The sequence below is a fragment of the Hypanus sabinus genome, unplaced genomic scaffold (assembly GCF_030144855.1).
Source record: "Hypanus sabinus isolate sHypSab1 unplaced genomic scaffold, sHypSab1.hap1 scaffold_558, whole genome shotgun sequence".
Lineage (NCBI taxonomy): Eukaryota > Metazoa > Chordata > Chondrichthyes > Myliobatiformes > Dasyatidae > Hypanus > Hypanus sabinus.
In genome coordinates this window covers 230464-249254 of record NW_026781419.1, presented here as the reverse complement: position 1 = coordinate 249254, position 18791 = coordinate 230464, and the positions used below count along the sequence as shown (strand labels likewise).

At 45.3% G+C, this 18791-nt stretch overlaps 1 protein-coding gene across 3 annotated transcripts; it reads right to left on the bottom strand.

Moving 5' to 3' along the window:
* Positions 1 to 538: 538 nt before the first annotated feature.
* LOC132389404 (zinc finger protein 850-like) lies at positions 539 to 14921 on the bottom strand. 3 transcript variants are annotated; one of them, XM_059961927.1, is made up of 3 exons: positions 14863 to 14921; positions 13687 to 13854; positions 539 to 2918 (listed from the first exon to the last, which is right to left on the bottom strand). In XM_059961927.1, exon 3 carries the CDS (start codon positions 2522 to 2524, stop codon positions 539 to 541), a length of 1986 nt encoding a protein of 661 aa, XP_059817910.1. In that variant the 5' UTR covers positions 2525 to 2918; positions 13687 to 13854; positions 14863 to 14921. The 3 variants fall into 3 exon arrangements, with proteins under 3 accessions (XP_059817910.1, XP_059817908.1, XP_059817909.1); XM_059961925.1 differs by lacking the exon at positions 14863 to 14921 and adding an exon at positions 14289 to 14427; XM_059961926.1 differs by lacking the exon at positions 14863 to 14921 and adding an exon at positions 14289 to 14427 and having other exon boundaries at positions 13687 to 13850.
* Between the last annotated feature and the right edge of the window lie 3870 nt (positions 14922 to 18791).

Sequence of the window (18791 nt, the reverse complement as noted above, 5' to 3'; positions counted from 1 at the left end):
TACCTTAAATCTGATCCACACCTATGGATCAAACAAGGTGACAACCACACATTCGATGCATGGTGAATCAATACTTAACCCACACTTGTGGGCATAGGAAAGCTCTAAACAGTGACTCTTGGCCACTAGTTCCCTGGTTTCGATACTTCCATTTTCCCTCCTTTATCTCCGTCTGACTCTGAGTGTCTGATTCCTCGGTTAAAACTAAACAAGCTGTGAGTGATGTAAACAAGCTGCAAGCCAGACTGATTTGCCTTCTTAATCACTCTCTCTCTTAAAATGAATGTCCTCAGCAAGCAAAAGCAAGGGATTAATAACAATGTGAACTGACTGGTGTGCCAGTAGTTGGGATGACTGAATGAATCCTTTCCAACATTCTGAGCAGGTGAATAGCTCAGAATGTGTGAACTGACTGGTGTTTCTGTAGGGTGGAGGACTGAGTGAATCCCTTCCCACAGACTGAGCAGGTGAATGGCTTCTTCCCAGTGTGAACTTTCTGGTGTCTCTGTAGGGTGGATGAATCAGTGAATCTCTTCCCTCATTCTGAGCAGATGAATGGCTTCTCCCTAGTGTGAACTCGCTGATGTCTCAGTAGGTGCGATGACCGAGTGAATGCCTTCCCGCATTCTGAGCAGGTGAATGGCTTCACCCCAGTGTGAACTCGCTGATGACTCTGCAGGTTGGATATCCGAGTGAAACCCTTCCCGCAGTCTAAGCAGGTGAACGACTTCTCCCCAGTGTGAACTCGCTGATGTCTCAGTAGGTGGGATGACAGTGTGAATCCCTGCCCACAGTCTGAGCAGGTGAACGGCTTCTCCCCAGTGTGAACTCGCTGATGACTCTGTAGGCTGGATGACCGACTGAATCCCTTCCCACATTCTGAGCAGGTGAATGGCTTCTCCCCAGTGTGAACTCGCTGATGTACCTTCAGTTGGGATGAGCAAGTGAATCCCTTCCCACAGTCTGAGCAGATGAACGGCTTCTCCCCAGTGTGAACTCGCTGGTGAATCAGTAGGTGAGATGACATAGTGAATCCCTTCCCACAGTCTGAGCAGATGAACGGCTTCTCCCCAGTGTGAACTCGCTGGTGTATCAGTAGGTGAGATGACATAGTGAATCCCTTACCACATTCTGAGCAAGTGAATGGCTTCTCCCCAGTGTGAACTCGCTGGTGACTCCGCAGGTTACTTGACTGAGCGAATCCCTTCCCACAGACTGAGCAAGTGAACGGCTTCTTCCCAGTGTGAACTCGCTGGTGTTTCACTAGAGTCAATTCCAAAGTGAATCCCTTCCCACAGTCCGAGCAGGTGAATGGACACTCCTTGGTGTGAAATCGCTGGTGAGCCTTTAGGTCAGATGACTGAGTGAATCTCTTCCCACAGTCTGAGCAGGTGAATGGCTTCTCCCCAGTGTGAACTCGCTGGTGACACTGTAGGGTGAATAACCGTGCGAATCTCATCCCACAGTTCGAGCAAGTGAACGGCCGCTCCCCGGTGTGAACTCGCTGGTGTGTCATCAGGTTAGATGAGGAAGTGAATCCCTTCCCACAGTCTGAGCAGGTAAACGGCCTCTCCCCAGTGTGAACTCGCTGATGAACCTTCAGTTCAGCTGACTTAATGAATCCCTTCCCACAGTCTGAGCAGGTGAATGGACACTCCTTGGTGTGAAATCGCTGGTGAGCCTTTAGGTCAGATGACTGAGTGAATCTCTTCCCACAGTCTGAGCAGGTGAATGGCTTCTCTCCAGTGTGAACTCGCTGATGAACTATCAGTTCAGTTGAGTTAATGAATCCCTTCCCACAGACTGAACAGGTGAACGGCCACTCCCCAGTGTGAACCACCTGATGTACCTTCAGGTTAGATGAGAAAGTGAATCTCTTCCCACAGTCTGAGCAGGTGAACGGTTTCTCCCTGGTGTGAACTCGCTGGTGTACCTTAAGTGTCGATGAGAAAGTGAATCCCTTCCCGCATTCTGAGCAGGTGAATGGCTTCTCTCCAGTGTGAACTCGCTGATGACTCTGCAGGTTGGATAACTGAGTGAATTCCTTCCCACAGACTGAGCAGGTGAACGACTTCTCTCCAGTGTGAGATTGCTGGTGTCTCTGTAGGCTGGATGAATGAGTGAATCCCTTCCCACATTCTGAGCAGGTGAACGGTTTCTCTCCAGTGTGAACTCGCTGATGACTCAGCAGGCTGGATGACGAAGTGAATTTCTTCCCACATTCTAAGCAGATGAATGGCTTCTCCCCAGTGTGAACTCGCTGATGACTCCGCAGGCTGGATGACGAAGTGAATTTCTTCCCGCATTCTAGGCAGATGAATGGCTTCTCCCCAGTGTGAACTTGCTTATGATTCTGCAGGTAGGATGACCGAGTGAATCCCTTCCCACAGACTGAGCAGGTGAATGGCTTCTCCCCAGTGTGAACTCGCTGATGTACCTTTAGGTCAGATGACCGAGTAAATCCCTTACCGCAGTCTGAGCAGGTGAATGGCTTCTCCCTTGTGTGAACTGACTGGTGAGCCATTAGGTCAGATGACTGAGTGAATCCTTCCCCAGAAATTTAGCAGATTACCAGCTTCTGACTGGTGGGTCCACAGGTGGGATGACAGACTAAATATTTTTTTTACACACAGAACAGGTGAATGACCTTGCCCAATGTGAACTTACTGATGTACCTTCAGTTGAGATGACTGACTGAATCCATTCCCACAGCCTGAGCAGAAGAATGGGCTCTCCCCTGTGTAAAATAATGGAGGTGCCAGTTGGTCAAATGACTGAGTGAATCCTGCCCCGTAGTCTGATCAGATAGGAAGGTTGATTGAATCCCTTGCTTCACCTCTTAAATATCTAGACAGAGACAGCAAAACTGGTGTGCCATGTTTGAGCTTCTGGGAGACAAATTCCTTCTCGTTTTTAACCTGTAAAAAGATTTACAAAATGCATCAACGGGAGTAGGACAACACTTCAGATGAGATTACTTGAGTTGCCAAGGTTTGATCCAGCATCACACTGTTATAGTGAGGTTCCACCCAAGTTGGACAGAGAAATCAACTTCTAACTGGGCACAGTGCTGGTATCTGGAATAACCATCAATTCCCTGATGCTCTTCTTGTTTCTATAGGAATAGGGCATTTCTGCCATCTCAAATCTGTGACCTGGCTCAGTTTGGCTCTCTCCATTGGTATTATTCCCTGTTCCTGCTGAGCTGCATGGGTGCCTGGCCACACAGTAACTGAAACATTCTCACACAAATAGTCTTTCTTAATGGGCAGCTGGAATTTTCCCATATGTATTATTAACTTAAAGTGCCACAGTTTTAATGCCTTATAAAAATTTCCTGCTGAGATGAATAGTTGGTCCACACAGCTGTTCAATGGACACAGAGTGAATCTTTGAATTATTTCAGGCCCTTGCAGAAAAGTACCAACACAGAAACAGGCCCTTTGGACAATCTAGTTTGTGCTAAACTATTTAAACTGCCCACTCCCACAACCCTACCATTCAGGTACCTACACAAACCTCCTTAAATTCAGCTCGAATTCTCCACTTGTGTTGGCTGCTCATTCCACACCCAGATAACCATCTGTGTGAAGAAGTTTCCCCTCACATTTCCCCTTAACATTTCACCTTTCACCCTTAACCCATGGCTTCTGGTTGTAGTCGCACACCATCTCCGTGGTAAAAGCCAGCTTGCATTTAGTCTATCTATGCCCCTCTATCACAATCAAATCTCCCCTCAATCTTCTACATTCCAAGGAATAAAATCCTATCCTGTTCAATCTTTCCTTGTTACCAAAGTCGCCCAGACCTGGCAACATCCTTGTGAATTTTCTCTGAACTCTCAGAACCTCTTTTACAACTTTCATGTAGGTAGGTGACCAACACTGCACAAAATATTCCAAATTAGGCCTCACCAATACCTTCTACAAGTCAACATAACATCTACCTACTGTTGATAGTGCTTTGGTTCATGAAGGCCGATGGGCCGAAATCTTTCTTTCCATCTCTATCTAACTGTGGCACCACTTTCAGTGAATTACGGACTTGTATTCCCAGGTCCCTTTCTTCTACAACACTCCTCAGTGCCCAACCAGTCAAATACAACACCTCACTCTTGTCTGCATTGAATTTCATTTTCCATTTCTCAAACCATTTTTCCAGCTGGTCCAGGTCGCACTATAAGCCATGATCATCTTCTTTGCTGTCCACTACACCCCAATCTTGTTGTCATCAACAAATTTACTGATGCAGTTAACCACAGTAATCCAGATTACTGATAAAGATGACAAACAACATCAGATCCAGCACTGATCCCTATGACACACCACTGGTCAAAGGGTTCCAGTCAGAGAGGTAACCATCAGCTACCATACTCTGGCTTCTCCCAAAGACAGTGTCTCGTCCAATTTACTATCTCATCTTGAATGTTGAGTGACTGAACCTTCTTGACCAACCTCCCATATAAGACTTTGTCAAGTGCCTTGCCGAAGTCCATGTAGACAACATCCACTGCCTTGCCTTCATCCACTTCCCTGATAACTTCCTCGAGACTCTATAAGATTGGTTAGACATGACCTACCATGCACAAAGCTATGCTATCCATCCTTAATCAGTCCACATCGATCCAAATACTTATATATCCAGTTCCTGCACATATGTTAGAATAACTTTCCCCCTACTGATGTCAAGCTTACCAAGGTACAATTTCTTAGTTTATTTTTCGAGCCTTTCTTGAACAGCAGAACAACATTGGCTGTCCTCCAATCTTCCAGTACCTCACCTGTCACTAAGGATGATTTAAATATTTGTGCTTGGGCCCCTACAACTTCTGCACTTGTCTTCCACAGGGTCCGAGGGAACAATTTGTCAGGCACTGGGGATATATTCCTGGTAATTTTCCTTCATACGGCAACAAGATTACCTCTGTAATCTGTACAGTGTCCATGAAGCTGATGCTACTTTGCCTCACATCTACAGACTCTGTGTCAATCTCCTGAGTAAATACGAATGCAGAAAAAATCTCCCCAATCTATTTTGTCTCCTCATATGGATTACCATTCTGATCTTGCAAAGGATTAATTTTTTCCCTTGCAATTTTTTGCACTTAACATATCTGCAGAATCCATGCCTTCTTTCATCAGTGTTCACTTGAATTTCCTGTATCTCATAAGTAGCCCATTTGTTCCTATCTGCCTGTATGCACCTCCTTTTTATTGATCTGGGAGTGATCAAAACACTATCAAAACAAAGGGATGATACAGCTGCATGTTGGGGGGTGGGGGTAAGTGGGGTTAAACTAAATTTGCAGGGGGAATGGATGCCTGAATAACAGAACAGATAGTGGAGGGGTTTTGAAGACAGGTGTTGTTCAGAACTCAGACAAAGTCAGGAATGAAAAACATTGAGCATGATGCAGTGAATATGCTGAGCCCTGTATATCTCAATGCAAGGTGCATGATAGGAAAGGTGGATGTGTTCAGGGAATGGATCAACACCTGGAATTAAGACACTAGGATCTGGCAACTGTGGACTGGGACAGGCTGCTTTATGGCAAAGGTGTGCTTGGTCAGTGGGAGGCCTTCAAAGTGAAATTTTGAAAGTACAAAGTTGGTATGTGTTTGTCAGAATAAAAGGTAAAGATAGAAACTGCAGGGAACCTTGGATTTCAAGATATATTGAGACACTGGTGAAGCACAAAATGGAGTTGCATAACAGGGATCGGCAGGCAGGTTCTTTTGAAGTGTAAAAAATACAAGAGAACACATAAGAGATAAATCAGGATGGCTAAGAGAAGACATGAGGTTGCCCTTGCAGAAAAGATTAATCATCAAGGACTCCAGGGATAGATTAAGAGCAAAAGGATTGTAAGGCACAAAGTTGGTTCACTGTAAGACCAGAATGGCAATCCACGTATGGAACCAAAGCAGATGGGGGAGATCTTAAATATGTTTTCATCTCTATTTACTCAGGAGATAGACAAAGGTTCTATTGGAGTGTGAAAAAGCCACATTAAAATCATGGACACTGTACAGATTAAAGAAGAGATGTTATTTCACTGTTCAACATAGAACATTGAGCATTGAAATCTACATCATATTCCAGGCCATTCAGCCTACAACATTGTGCCAACCACGTAACTTACTCTAGAAACTGCCTAGAATTTCCCTAGCAAATAGCCCTCTATTTTTCTAAGCTCCATGTGCCTATCTAAGAGGCTGTTAAAACACCCTATTGTATCTGCCTCGACCACTGCTGCTGGCAGTGGATTACACGCACGCACTATTTTCTAGGTAAAAAACTTACCCTTGCCATCCCCTCGGTAGCTATTTCCAAGCACCTTAAAACTATGCCCTCTCGTGTTAGCCATTTCAACCTTGGGGGAAAAACCTCTGACTATCCACACGATCAATGCCCTTCATCACTTTATAAACCTAAAAAAGGCTCTGAGCATTAGAAAGTAAGTTTGCTTTGAGGATCTGTTAGAATTATGAGGGTATAGATAGGGTAAATGCAAACAGCTTTTTTCGCTGAGGTTGGGTAGGATGACAACCAGAGGTCATGGGTAAGTGGGGAAGGTGAAAATTTAACGGTACCATTTGGGAAAGCTCTCTAATGAAATGGTCGTGAGAGTGTGGAATGAGACGCCAGCAAAAGTGGTGAATATAAGCCCGGTTTCAACAATAAGAGAAGTTTGATAGGTACTTGGATGGTAGGGGCATGAAGGGTGATTGTCCCAGTGCAGGTAGTTGAATTAGACAGCTTAAATGTGTTCTCGGCATTGACTAGGTGGGCCAAATAGCCTGCTTCTCTACTGAACTTCTCCATGTTTCTATGTCAGAGAAGCTGGCCAAACTTGTAAGGGGAAAGGTAGCAGTGACAACAGAGCAGCAATGGCTGGAGTTTCTGGGAGCAATTCGGCAGCTGAGTGATCGATGCAGCCCAATGAAGTGGAAGCATAGGAAAGGCAGGAGAACAAAACCATGGCTAAAATGAGAAGCCAAAGCAACATAAAAACCAAAGAGAGAGCAAACAACCAAGAGCAAAAACTATTGGGAAGCTTTTAGAAACCAACAGAAGATGACTAAAAAAAAAGTCAGATGAGCTCGCATGGATTTATGATTTGTAGTCATTAATGAGTCTTGGTAGCACCCAACAGTCTGAGGCATTCAGAAGAATAAAATATCCGGGGCCTCAAAATCTCTTGAAAACCAAGGTTCCCTGCATCAGTTACCTTTCAACTGTTATTTTGATAGACACATACAAACTCAACTCCCTCAAAATTTCACTTCTGAAGGCCTCACACTTACCAAGTACTCCTTTGCCAGAAAACAGCCAGTCGCAAACCACACTTATCAGATCCTTTCAGATGCCATCAAAATTGACCTTTCTCCAATTTAGAATATCAATCCATGTTCCAGACCTCTCTTTTTCCATATTTACTTTTGAATCTCATGGCATTACGATCACTAATTTCTGTCATCAGCCCTGGATCATTTCCTAACAGCTTATTGCACACTTCTACATTGGGAATCCTACGCACTGATTAATGGCACATTTGACAAACTTTACCCCATCTAGTCCTTTTACATTATGGGAGTCCTAGTCAATATATGGAAAGTTAAAATCACTTACTGCATCAACCTTTGTTTCTTGGCATGGTCTGCAATCTCTCTAAAAACTTGTTCCTCTAAATCCCTCAGACTATTGGGTGCAACAAAGTCCCAGTCATGGCTACAATATCATAATGCCCTGTCCTCAGCTCATCTGGTTTTCCTACGATGCTTCTTGCATTGTGATATACACAGCTCAGCACATTCATCGCACCATGCTCAGCCATTTGATTGCTGATTCCATCTGAGGACTGAACAACTTCTGACCAAGCCTTTAAAGGCGGGAATCTGTCCCCCCAGTTTAACTCCCTACTGCTCCAATACTTACCAACTAAGTTAGCCAACATGATTAAAACAAATAACATGGATGGCCTGACAATGACAAAAATCGAATGTGATGAGCTTTAACATATTGTTGGGACCTGACTTTCAAATCCCAAACAACCCTGAAGGGAACTAATATTAAAGGTGAAGATGTTCAGTGGGAAGAAGGACACAAGAGGGCAATATCTGGGGATCAGAAATGGGAAGAAAAACCTACCAAGAGACAGGTGGGGACAACAACCCGTATTCAAATTAACAAGCTAGGATGCTTCCTGCCGTGAGTACCATCCCTCAGGAAGAGCCCAACGGAACATTGCAAGTTGCTGGAATTCCAATTCTGTTTATGATTGATATGCCGGCAACCACAGCCACTCTCAATCAGGAAGTAATATCGGAAAATGGATTCCAGCTATGAAACACTACAATCACTCTGTCTGGGTTCGAAGGCACGGAACGCACGTATTCACATACACAGCCACTGCAGGTGGAATTCCAGGGGGATTGAGTAAAGCCAGTATTATGCACCCCTCTAGGGACAAAGCTCCCAGTCACATTAGAGTGGATAAAGGAAGAGAGAACAGTGCATTACTGGCCGAAGTTCCGGATTTCCTTTGGTGACAAACAGGACAGGTGGTTCCCCATACCGTGAGGGTTTGCCTTGGGTTCAAGCCAAAGAGCCTAGGGATCCTTGCCTACACCCTGATGAAACAAGCCTCCAGCACCGAGGGAGGCTGGCCAGACTTGGCCGCATGCCAACTCTGATACTGGAAGGACTCAGGTGAAGACAGGACATCTGGTAAGACACTCTTTTAATATTGACCGAACACAAGAGGCTGTACCCCATCTCTGCGCAATTTCAGGCCATGAAATTGGCCTTGCTTGTTAATATCTAAAACTGCCCCCCATCTGGATCACCATGAAAAGAGGACAGAGATTCCCATCCATTCTGCTATATCCCCTCAAGCCCGAGGCAATGTTTTATGAGAATGGAAGCCCTTTTGTGGATCCAGCAGGGAAACAATAATCTGGTGATGCGATAGTAACTGACAGTGAAGTAATTGAGCAGGACTCTTTTGAAGCAGCTGTCTCGTCCAGAAGGATGAGCTGTTTGCTCTGACTTGTGCCTGTATCCTAGCAACAGATAAAAGTGAGAACAATTACACGGACTCCCGTTATGCATTTGGAGTTGTACATGACTACCGGGCTCTCTGGGAACATGGGGATTCCTGACTTCCTCTGGCCACCCCATTAGTAATGTCACCTTTGTAAACAACTTACTCACTGCTCCACAGCTACCTTGAGTTCTGGCCATTATTAATGTGCGGCCCACACCCGCATGTCCAAACAGGTCACTAAACCCAATGCTTTAGCAGATTAGACAGCGAAAAGTGCTGCACAATCCTCGATAGTTGTAGTCCTCTCAGGTTCCCGTCAAGCAATCCTCTATGACTCAAGCAGAACGGGTTTGCCAGACATGTGGGAGGAGCGTACTTTTCAGGGGGACGCCTCTGAGGAGCAGTGCAAGCTGTGGTTCCAGATGGGGTGCCAGAAAGTCCCCAACCTAGGTTTTTAGATCACCACAGCGGGACAGGTTTGTGTCCCTACACAGTTTTTACCTATATTGGTCAATTATGTACACACCTGGAAAAGGAGGAAATGGTTGTTAACCTGCACCCTGCACACCGCGTACGACTCCCTTGACCATTTTCGTGTCTACAAGTTGATGTTACTGAATTGCCTAGAGTACATTGCTATAGATACTGCTTAGTTAATATAGATGAATATAATAGATGGATTGAAGCTATTCCAACTACCAATAATACTGTTATGACTGTTGTGAAGGTATTATTATGGGATATAATTCCCAGGTACGGCCTGCCAGAGATGCTGAGCTCTGACAATGGCCCACACTTTGTGGTGAAAGCAAGCGAAGGGGTATGTAACAAACTAGCTATCAGGCAATAATTCTACCGTACACCACCCACGGGTTGCTGCCATAGTGGAAAGTGTCAATGGCACTCTGAAGAGTAAATTGGCCAAACTAACAGCGGAGACTGGACTCACTTGCTTGAAGGTCCTACTGTTAGACCTATTCCACATGAGGGTCACCCCACAGGGGAAAACAGTGTTGACACCAACTGAAATCATTTATGGATGGCCCATGAGGACACCATGTGGACCAAGAACTGGGATTGAGGGAAACTCAGACCTCGGTGGAGAGGACCATATCAGGTGTTACTGACCACTCCACAGCTCTGAGACTGAAGGGGCAATCTCGATGGATACATCGAACAGATTATAAACGTGTTACTGAAGGAACTGCGTAGAAGGACTCTCTTGGACTAAAGGAAAAAGAATTGGTTGATAGTGGTGTGACGAACCTCTAGGTTTCTTGCCATGGACTGTCATTTTAAGAGACAGTGCCTGAGTGACATCAGCCACCAGCTTTCTTGACTCTTGTTTGATTCTTACTGAGAGAGAGGGAGGGGTGGAACTATTTCACTCTGCAGCGTGTTTACACTTGCTCACAGCTTGTGTTTACATAGCTCGCAGTTTGCTTTATTTAAGCAAGGACAGTCAGACGGAGAGAAAGAAAGAGGATGGAAGGTTCGAAACAAAGGACCTAGTGGCCGAAGTTCGCTGTTTGAACTCTCCTGTGCCCACAGAACAATACTGAATGTGTGATTGTCACTTTGTTTGATCCACGGGAGTGGATCTTTATGTTTGGCAGTGTCCTGTGAAGACCACTTGTGCCAACCCTTGCCTGGGGGTGGTAACTCACTTGTACAGGGTACCCCGTGACAAATCACTGTTGGTGATAATTCCTATAATCCGTATGGGGATTTTGATGGAGTATCCCGTGGCTACCACTTTTGTTAACCCTTAACTGGATTTGGGTGCGTTATCTGGTGACCACTTGTGGGAAAGGTATTCTGTGGAAATCACTGTCGGTAATACTTTGTGTGTTGGATCTGGATTGAGAGTACCTTGTGGAATCTACCTGTGTGTTAACCCTTGCCTGGGTGGTAGTTCCCTTTGAAGACGGTACCCCTGTTATCAGCTAGTTTTGGTGATAATTCATATGTGGATTTGGAACGAAGACGGATAAGATCTTCGGCGACTGTTATCCTGTTTTACCACCGTGGAATTTGTGGGATTGGAAGCAATTGCCTACTCTCGACATTCACCTTGGATTACAAATATCTCTCTTTCATCATTTATTCGGGGGATGAGCTGAACTTTCACACTTTACCATCTTCAGACTCTAAGCTTGGTATTCCCTGAGCTCAATGGTTTGGGAGTTATATTTACACATATGTATACACATAACACTGTTAACCATAGAACACTACAGCACAGTACAGGCCCTTCAGCTCTTCATGTTGTGCCGACCCATATAACCCTTAAAAAATATACTAAATCCACACTACCACATAACCCTCTATTTTTCTTTCATCCATGTGCCTGTCCAAGAGGCTCTTAATTAGCCCTAATGTTATAGCCTCCAACACCATCCCTGGCAAGTCATTCCAGGCACCCACAAACCTCTGTGTAAAAAAAACTTACCACTGATGTCTCCCCTAGACTTCCCTCCCTTAATTTTGTGCATATGCCCTCTGGTGTTTGCTATTGCTGCCCTGGGAAACAGAGACTGACTATCCACCCTGTCTATGCTTCTCATAATCTTGTAGACCTCTATCAAGTCCCCTCTCATTCTTCTACTCTCCAAAGTGAAAAGTCCCAGCTCTGCTAACCTTGACTCATATGACTTGTTCTCCAAACCAGCCAACATCCTGGTAAATCTCCTCTGCACCCTCTCCATAGCGTCCACCTCCTTCCAATAATGAGGTGACCAGAACTGAACGTAATACTCTTAAAGTGCAGTCTCACCAGAGATTTGTAGAGTTGCAACATGACCTCTCTACTCTTGAACTCAATCCCCCTGTTAATGAAGCCTAGCATACCATAGGTCTTCTTAACCACCGTATCAACCTGTGCAGCAACCTTGAGGGATGTATGGATTTGAACCCAAAGGTCCCTTTTGATTGTTTTGATTAAGTTGTTATAGTATAAGTAGATACAAATAAAGATAGTGGTGTTAATATCAAAACCAGACTCCATGTCTGGTCTATAGCTGCTGGTTCAATTAAATTGTTACAGGTATGTAACACTGGTATTCGTGTTTATGTCTTTGAGAGGGATCACCCCAGCATCCAGGGTCCCCATGTTAACACATTTCTGTATCTCTGTCACACCGATGCCGAACAGGTAGTACTAGGGGCCTGCTGGGTTTGTGCCGAAATTCTGCAGCATAGTAAAACTATGACTCCAATGTCAGTAATCCTGCTCAACCAGAGTGAGGAACGCTCAGCCTGGGTTTTCACAAATAACGCCAGGGGAAGAGAGATGAGGAACTGGGGTCCAGTCAGAGATGACTGTGGCTGTCAGTATTCTGAGGGATGGGATCTCAGGCTCCCACCAAACACAACTTCCTAGACTGGGAAACATGCATCCTGACCATACTTGCAGGTGCCCAGCAGTGGAGAGGAACAACTGAGACTGAGTGATTTTGGATGATCCCTTTTCTCTCCTATGGAGCAGCCAGGAATCCACCTGGCTACAGCACTTGAGGAGCTGGCCACAATACTGCAGGGGCTCTGACAGAAACACAGGCCCAAGAAAACAGACAATTCCACTGAAACGAGTGCAATCCAGCAAACAGTCGTACAGAATCATTTGGCTTTAGATTTTATCCTCACTGAGAAAGGGGGAACCTGTGCTATTAGTGACATAGAATGCTGCACCTATATCCCTGATGAGTCTACCAACATTACATCCCTTTCCGAGCACACTGCCAGGGAGATTGATTGCATCAAGAAAGTAGGGCAGGATTTACACAGGTTCACCGAAGGGTCGAAATGTTAGTATTTGAAGGCCTGGTTGGTAATATGTGAGGCATGATATTGCATTATGGCTTAATAGTTGTGCACATCATTGTTATATTTACTGTTGTGCACTGTTTTTATCCATTGATAAGTCAATGTTGTACACGGTTGCTTTCTCTGTGAAAAAATTACTGCTTGATCATGTAATGATCAAAAGGAGGGAGTGGTGAACTATGTAAAAGTGTTAACACTTCCTTAAACAATAGCCGCCTGTTCTTCTGAAAGAAATTGCTGATGATCAGCCAATGTACCAAGCCATGCTGAGCCATATTTCTTCTTGAGGGTAGCTAGCTAGGGTTTCTGGATGTTTATCTGAATTGTGCACTCATGCGCAGAGATAGGACAGCTTCAATCTGTCTTGTGTGTGTAAGCCGTTATGACTATTTTGTAATTTATCTTAAGGGGCTGTAATATAGTAAATAACCTGCCTGCCTTCTGTGGTGGGTATCTGGGTACCTGTGGTGTAAGGGGAATTGTTAGTCAGTTAGTGGATTGGGCGGGAACAGTCATAGATGTTCCTGTTTGAGCAACTAACTGAGTAAGTCCCAGGTGCTTGGAGTAAAGAGTTTGTATTTATATGGTCTTTGAGTGACTTATTCCAGATTCGACTTCCACAGAATGGCAGTGGTTTTAAAGGGCTGGGCTGCTGGAAGCACATTACCAGACCTGGAGTGATTGCAACTGGATCTGACAGAGGCATAACTGGTTCTTCTGGGCACATTCAGTCTCCCTCCAACTATTTCTCACCTTCCTTTGTACAGGTATGTAATGTCTAAAGGACCAGTGTTTGAGTAAATGAGTCTCACCAAACTTTCTCCTGACTGAATCACTGGAATCTCCGAGTCAGATGGATTCTCTTCAGTTGATGCTCTCAATCCTCGGGCTGGTTCACTTGTTGATGTTCCCTCATCTTCAGTCGTGGTTTGCTTCCAGTTGGGTTTTTTATTCCAATAAATCTCTCACCGCAGGTCTAACTTTAACATGAAAAATAATGAAGCACATTGACAATAGTAAGGAGAACCAAACATTTCTGCTTAATGCTACTAAGAGCAAAACTCATTGAAATTTAAATGTTGAATATAATGATCTCAGTGAACAATCTTTTATTGTCCCTCACACTTCACAAAAAGATATGGGAGAAGAAGGAGCCATCATTCAGTCATGGTAAGACACAAGACACAGGAACAAAATTAGTTGATTCGATCAATCTGGTTTGCCCACCATTCAACCATGGCTGATTTTCATTCCAACACCATATTCCTGCCTTCCTCCTGTAACCCTGAAGCTACTTAGCAATCATCAATATATTAATCTCTGTCATAAACATAACCAAATGGCAGCCTCAACTACCCTCTGCAGCAACAAATTCCACAGATCAGACATCCTTTGGCTGAAGAAATTTTCTCACCTCAATTTTAAAGGGAAGCGTCTTTATTCTGAGCCTATGCTGTCAGATCACAGACTCTCCGTCTAATGGAAACATCCTCTCCATGTCCACTGTATCCAGGCTTTCCAGCATTCGGTAGGTTTACTTAACCATACATCCCTCCACCAACCCCACCGTCCCTCTGAACTCCATTGAGCACAGGTCCAGAACCATCAAATGCTCCTCAAACATAAAGCCGATCATTCCTGAGATTATTCTTGTAAACCTTGTTCGCAACACACCACGTGATCGTGCGTCACAAAGCGGAGGGCGGGGCCGATCTGCGGCGCACAGTCTCACGTGACCTGTTGGCGGGACTCCCCTTTCAGTGCTGAGAAAATAGACAGCCTGGGCTCCTGGTTTGGATCGCTTAATGCAGATTCCGTGAAGCCGATACATTTCTGACGAGCCCAGATAACTGGGTACTAAATGAGTAATAGGCCCTCATTTCGGGGCTCAAGGCCAACATCGGATCTCACCGCCCGGGATCGGTCTCAATACTCACCGATTCTTCAGCCCGCAGACAGTGATCCCGAATCCGCAGAACGCAACCCACCTGGAGACTGTGAGCATGTGCAAAGATATAGGCGCATCATCCGGAGGGCGGGGCATCGGAAGCGACGCAGAGTTGCAGCTCATCTGTGGTTAAATGGGAGGGGCAAATCGGATCACGTGACTCCTCCTCGCGCGCGCGCGCGCGCTCTCTCTCTCTCTCTCTCCACCCACCCCCCCACCCCCTTCCCGGGGCAGTGACTCCAGCTGTCCATTACTCTTTGGAAAGAAGCAAACATGCCACTCACATCTCCTCTCACCCTAAATGTATTAGACATTTCACCCCCAGGAAAACTATATCGTCTGTCCACTCTATTTATTCCTCTCGTAATCTTATAAATGTCCAGTCTCACCCCAGCCTGCGCCGCTCTGGAGTAAACAACACAAGTTTGTGCAACCTCTCGTTACAGCTCATGCCCTCTAATCCAGGCAATATCCTGGTAACCCGCTTCTGCGCCCTCTCCAAAGCCCCGACATCCTTGTGAGAATGGGGGCGACCAGAACTGTATGAAATACTTCAGATGTGGTCTTAAAACTGTGTTACGAACTGTTACGTTTTAGAGACGAACCAGCAGCAATAGAATTCACACTGGAGTCTGGTTTTGATGTTTAAACCACTCTCTTTATTAGTATCTACTTATAGTAACAACGAAATAAAGGAAAGGTAACAGTGTTATGTGTGTATATGTGTAACTATAACTCTAAACTATCGAGCCTGAGGGAACAAAGCTTAGAGTCTTGAGATGGTAAAGTAGGAAAGTTCAGTCATCCCCGGAATAAATGATGGCAGAGAGATATTTGTGTTCCACGGTGAAACGTAGAGAAAAGGCCGTTACTTCGACATAACCGTCATCGAACATTTTATCCGTTGAATCTGTCCATATACGAGTTATCAGCGAAAGTGACCTGTCACAGGAATACCGTCTACCAGGGGTTACCGTACAACATACCCAAGCAAGGGTTAACACAAGGGACAACCATACACGTTCGTTGTGGTTCTGTGCACCAATGATCAACCCACTCTTCTGGGCATAGGAGAGTTCCAAGCCACAGCTGCAACAAACTGAAGCTATCAGCTTTTCCAGTCTCTCCTTCTCTCTTTAGACTGGCCGACTGCCTGTCTGCAGATCTCTCTCTCTCTCTCTCTCTCTCTCTCTCTCTCTCTCTCTCTCATGGTTAATCCACAGTCAGCGCCGTCAGCCTGTGACTGACGACATAGTCCCGCCTCCTCACGCTGGCGCTCTTAAAGAAACAGTTACGACCGCAGGCTCGTAACGGCTGCAACACAACTTCCCGACTTTTGAACTCAATGCTTCAACTAATGACAACCACGCCATTTGCCTTCTGAACCACCCGATCAATCTGTGCAGTCTCTTTCAGGGAGCGTTGAACTTGGAGTCTGAGATCCCTCTGATCATCAACAGAGTTCAGGATTTTGCATTTAACAGTGTACTCATTGTCTCATACATTCCACCTACCGAGCTTCCGAGATTATCATCACTAATCAAATCTCACTGAGATTTCTCAGGTCCTGTTGAATTTATTGCCAAGTGCACAAATACGGGAAGGTACAGGTAGAGAATCACTGACTTGTGGCAGCATCACAGGCAAGTACATTCAGATAACACACGGAACAAACAATGATACGATTCTCTGTCAGTAACAATCTATTATCTATAAATATGTCATTATGCGTATTTTAAATACAATACGTTCTGTCATATTCAATATTAAAATGTGCAATAACAGACTTGGAAATGTTGAATTTGGTCCCTGTTTCCATTCCTCCTGTAATCCACCACCAGCTCCTTTGTTTTTGTCACAATGAGGGAGAGATTGTTATCTTGACACCACTGTGTCGGGGTGATGACTTCTTCTCTGTGGGCTGTCTCGTTATTATTTGAGATTAGGCCAGTCAGTGCAGTGTCCTCACATATTTAATAAACTGATTGGAGCTGTGGGTGGCGACACAAGTCATGGATATACAGAGAGTAAAGGAGGGGGCAAGGAGACACCCCTGTGGGGTATGTGTGCTGAGGGTCAGAGAGACAGAGGTGAGGGAGCCCATTCTCGCGATCTGACAGGAAGTCCAGGATCCAGCTGCACAAGACAGGGTGAAGGGCGAGGTCTCTGAGCTTCTTGTCGATACGTCACGCCTTCGTATGGCTACTGCTCTGCCCATGACTGCAAGGAACTGCAGAGAACTTTGGTGCGCAGAGAACATCAGAGAAACAAGCCTCCCCTCAATGGACTCTTCCTACACTTCCCCAGCCTCGGAAAAGCAGGCCATGTACTCAATGATCCTCACAACCTGGACATTCTTGCTGCAAACCCGCTCCCCCATCGGGGAAGAGACACAAAAGCCTTAAAGCGTGTACCACCAGGCTCAATGTCGGCTTCCTGTCTGTGGTTATAATCCAAATGAATGGTCTTCAGTCCGATAAAATGGACTTAACCTCACAATGTAACTCGACGTGACCCTGCATCAGATGCCGATCTACACTGCACTTTCTCTGCAGCCATAATGCTTTGTTACAGTTATTGTTTTGTCGTATATCAGCTCAATGTACTGTCGTAATATATTGATCTGTGTGGATGGTACGGCAGGCAAGATTTTCACAGTAGCTCGGTACGTGATAAGAAAAAAACGAATTCCCCATTTTAACTGTGTGGAAATATTAGACAGACTGAGCGTCTGCTTTGGAACCTCGGGAGGAAACTTAACTGAACTGTTGTCATTTCTGAGGAATGCAAATAAATAGAAAAGGCTTCAATCTCGCATTACGATCTGCGGTAACTGGGATCAGGTGACCGGTGATCAGTTTACCACCGACAGATGCCGGGGGGGGGGGTGGGGGGGACATAATAATCAGAAAGTCCCTAGTCGCAGCCGTATAAATAAAATGTGATATCAGTAGGTGTGTGGTGCATGACAATACACAACAGGTGCCGGAGTAGGCCATTCGGCCCTTCGAGCCTGCACCGCCAGTCAATGTGACCATGGCTGATTATCCACAATCAGTACCCCGTTCATACCTTATCCCCGTATCCCTTAACTCCGCCTTCTTTAAAAGCTCTACTTAACTCTTTCTTGAAGGCATCCAGGGAATTGGCCTTCACTTCCTTCTGCAGCAGAGTATTCCATAGATCCACATCCCTGTGGGTGAAAATTTCCTGAACTCCATTCTAAATAGCCTACCGCTTATTCTTAAACTGTGGCCTTTGGTTCCGGACTCCCCCAACATTGGGAACATGTTTCCTGCCTCCAGTGTGTCCAATCCGTAAATAATTTTATCTGTTCCAATCAGATCCCTTCTCATCCTTCTAAGAATGTGAAGAAGATAGACAACCTGAGCAAAGTCACAGACTGATGAAGGGGAGGAATGGTCCATTTTGATACAGAGGGAAGCGGAGAGTTTGATATTGTTCCTGATGCCGGAACTGTAGCCAGTTAGAAGATGAAATCTTGTTCCTCCAAATTGTTTTGAGCTGTGACAGAGTTTTTTTTTATCAGAAGACACCATGGAGACTAAAATTATCTGAGTTGAAATGCCCTTCACCCACTGACGTGCTTTGTAACGTTTTAACAGTGTAGAGAAGTCAAAGGATTTGTGTATGGGAATCTCAAACACAACAGCACGTTAGTTCCGCTGTATCTGTCAGTTCGCCAGTACTTGAATGCCACCGATCCTTGAATGTGGAGGCAGAGATGTTGGGGACGACAGCGCCCCACTCGCTGCAAGGAGAGCCCGAACACGTGTCCATGTCCGTGATCTGATTTGATACATTGCCATGACTTGATAGCAGTGTGACGTCATTCACTGACGAAAGGTCTCGGCCCGAACGTTGACTGTTCGTTTCAACGGATGCTGCCCGACCTGCTGAGTTCATCCAGCTTGTTTGTACGTGTTGATGTCATTCACTGGCTCTCAT

What these genes read in the sequence shown, in the direction of transcription:
- LOC132389404 (XM_059961927.1), bottom strand. Translation starts at nt 2,524, where the DNA reads ATGGCTCACCAGTCAGTTCACACAAGGGAGAAGCCATTCACCTGCTCA.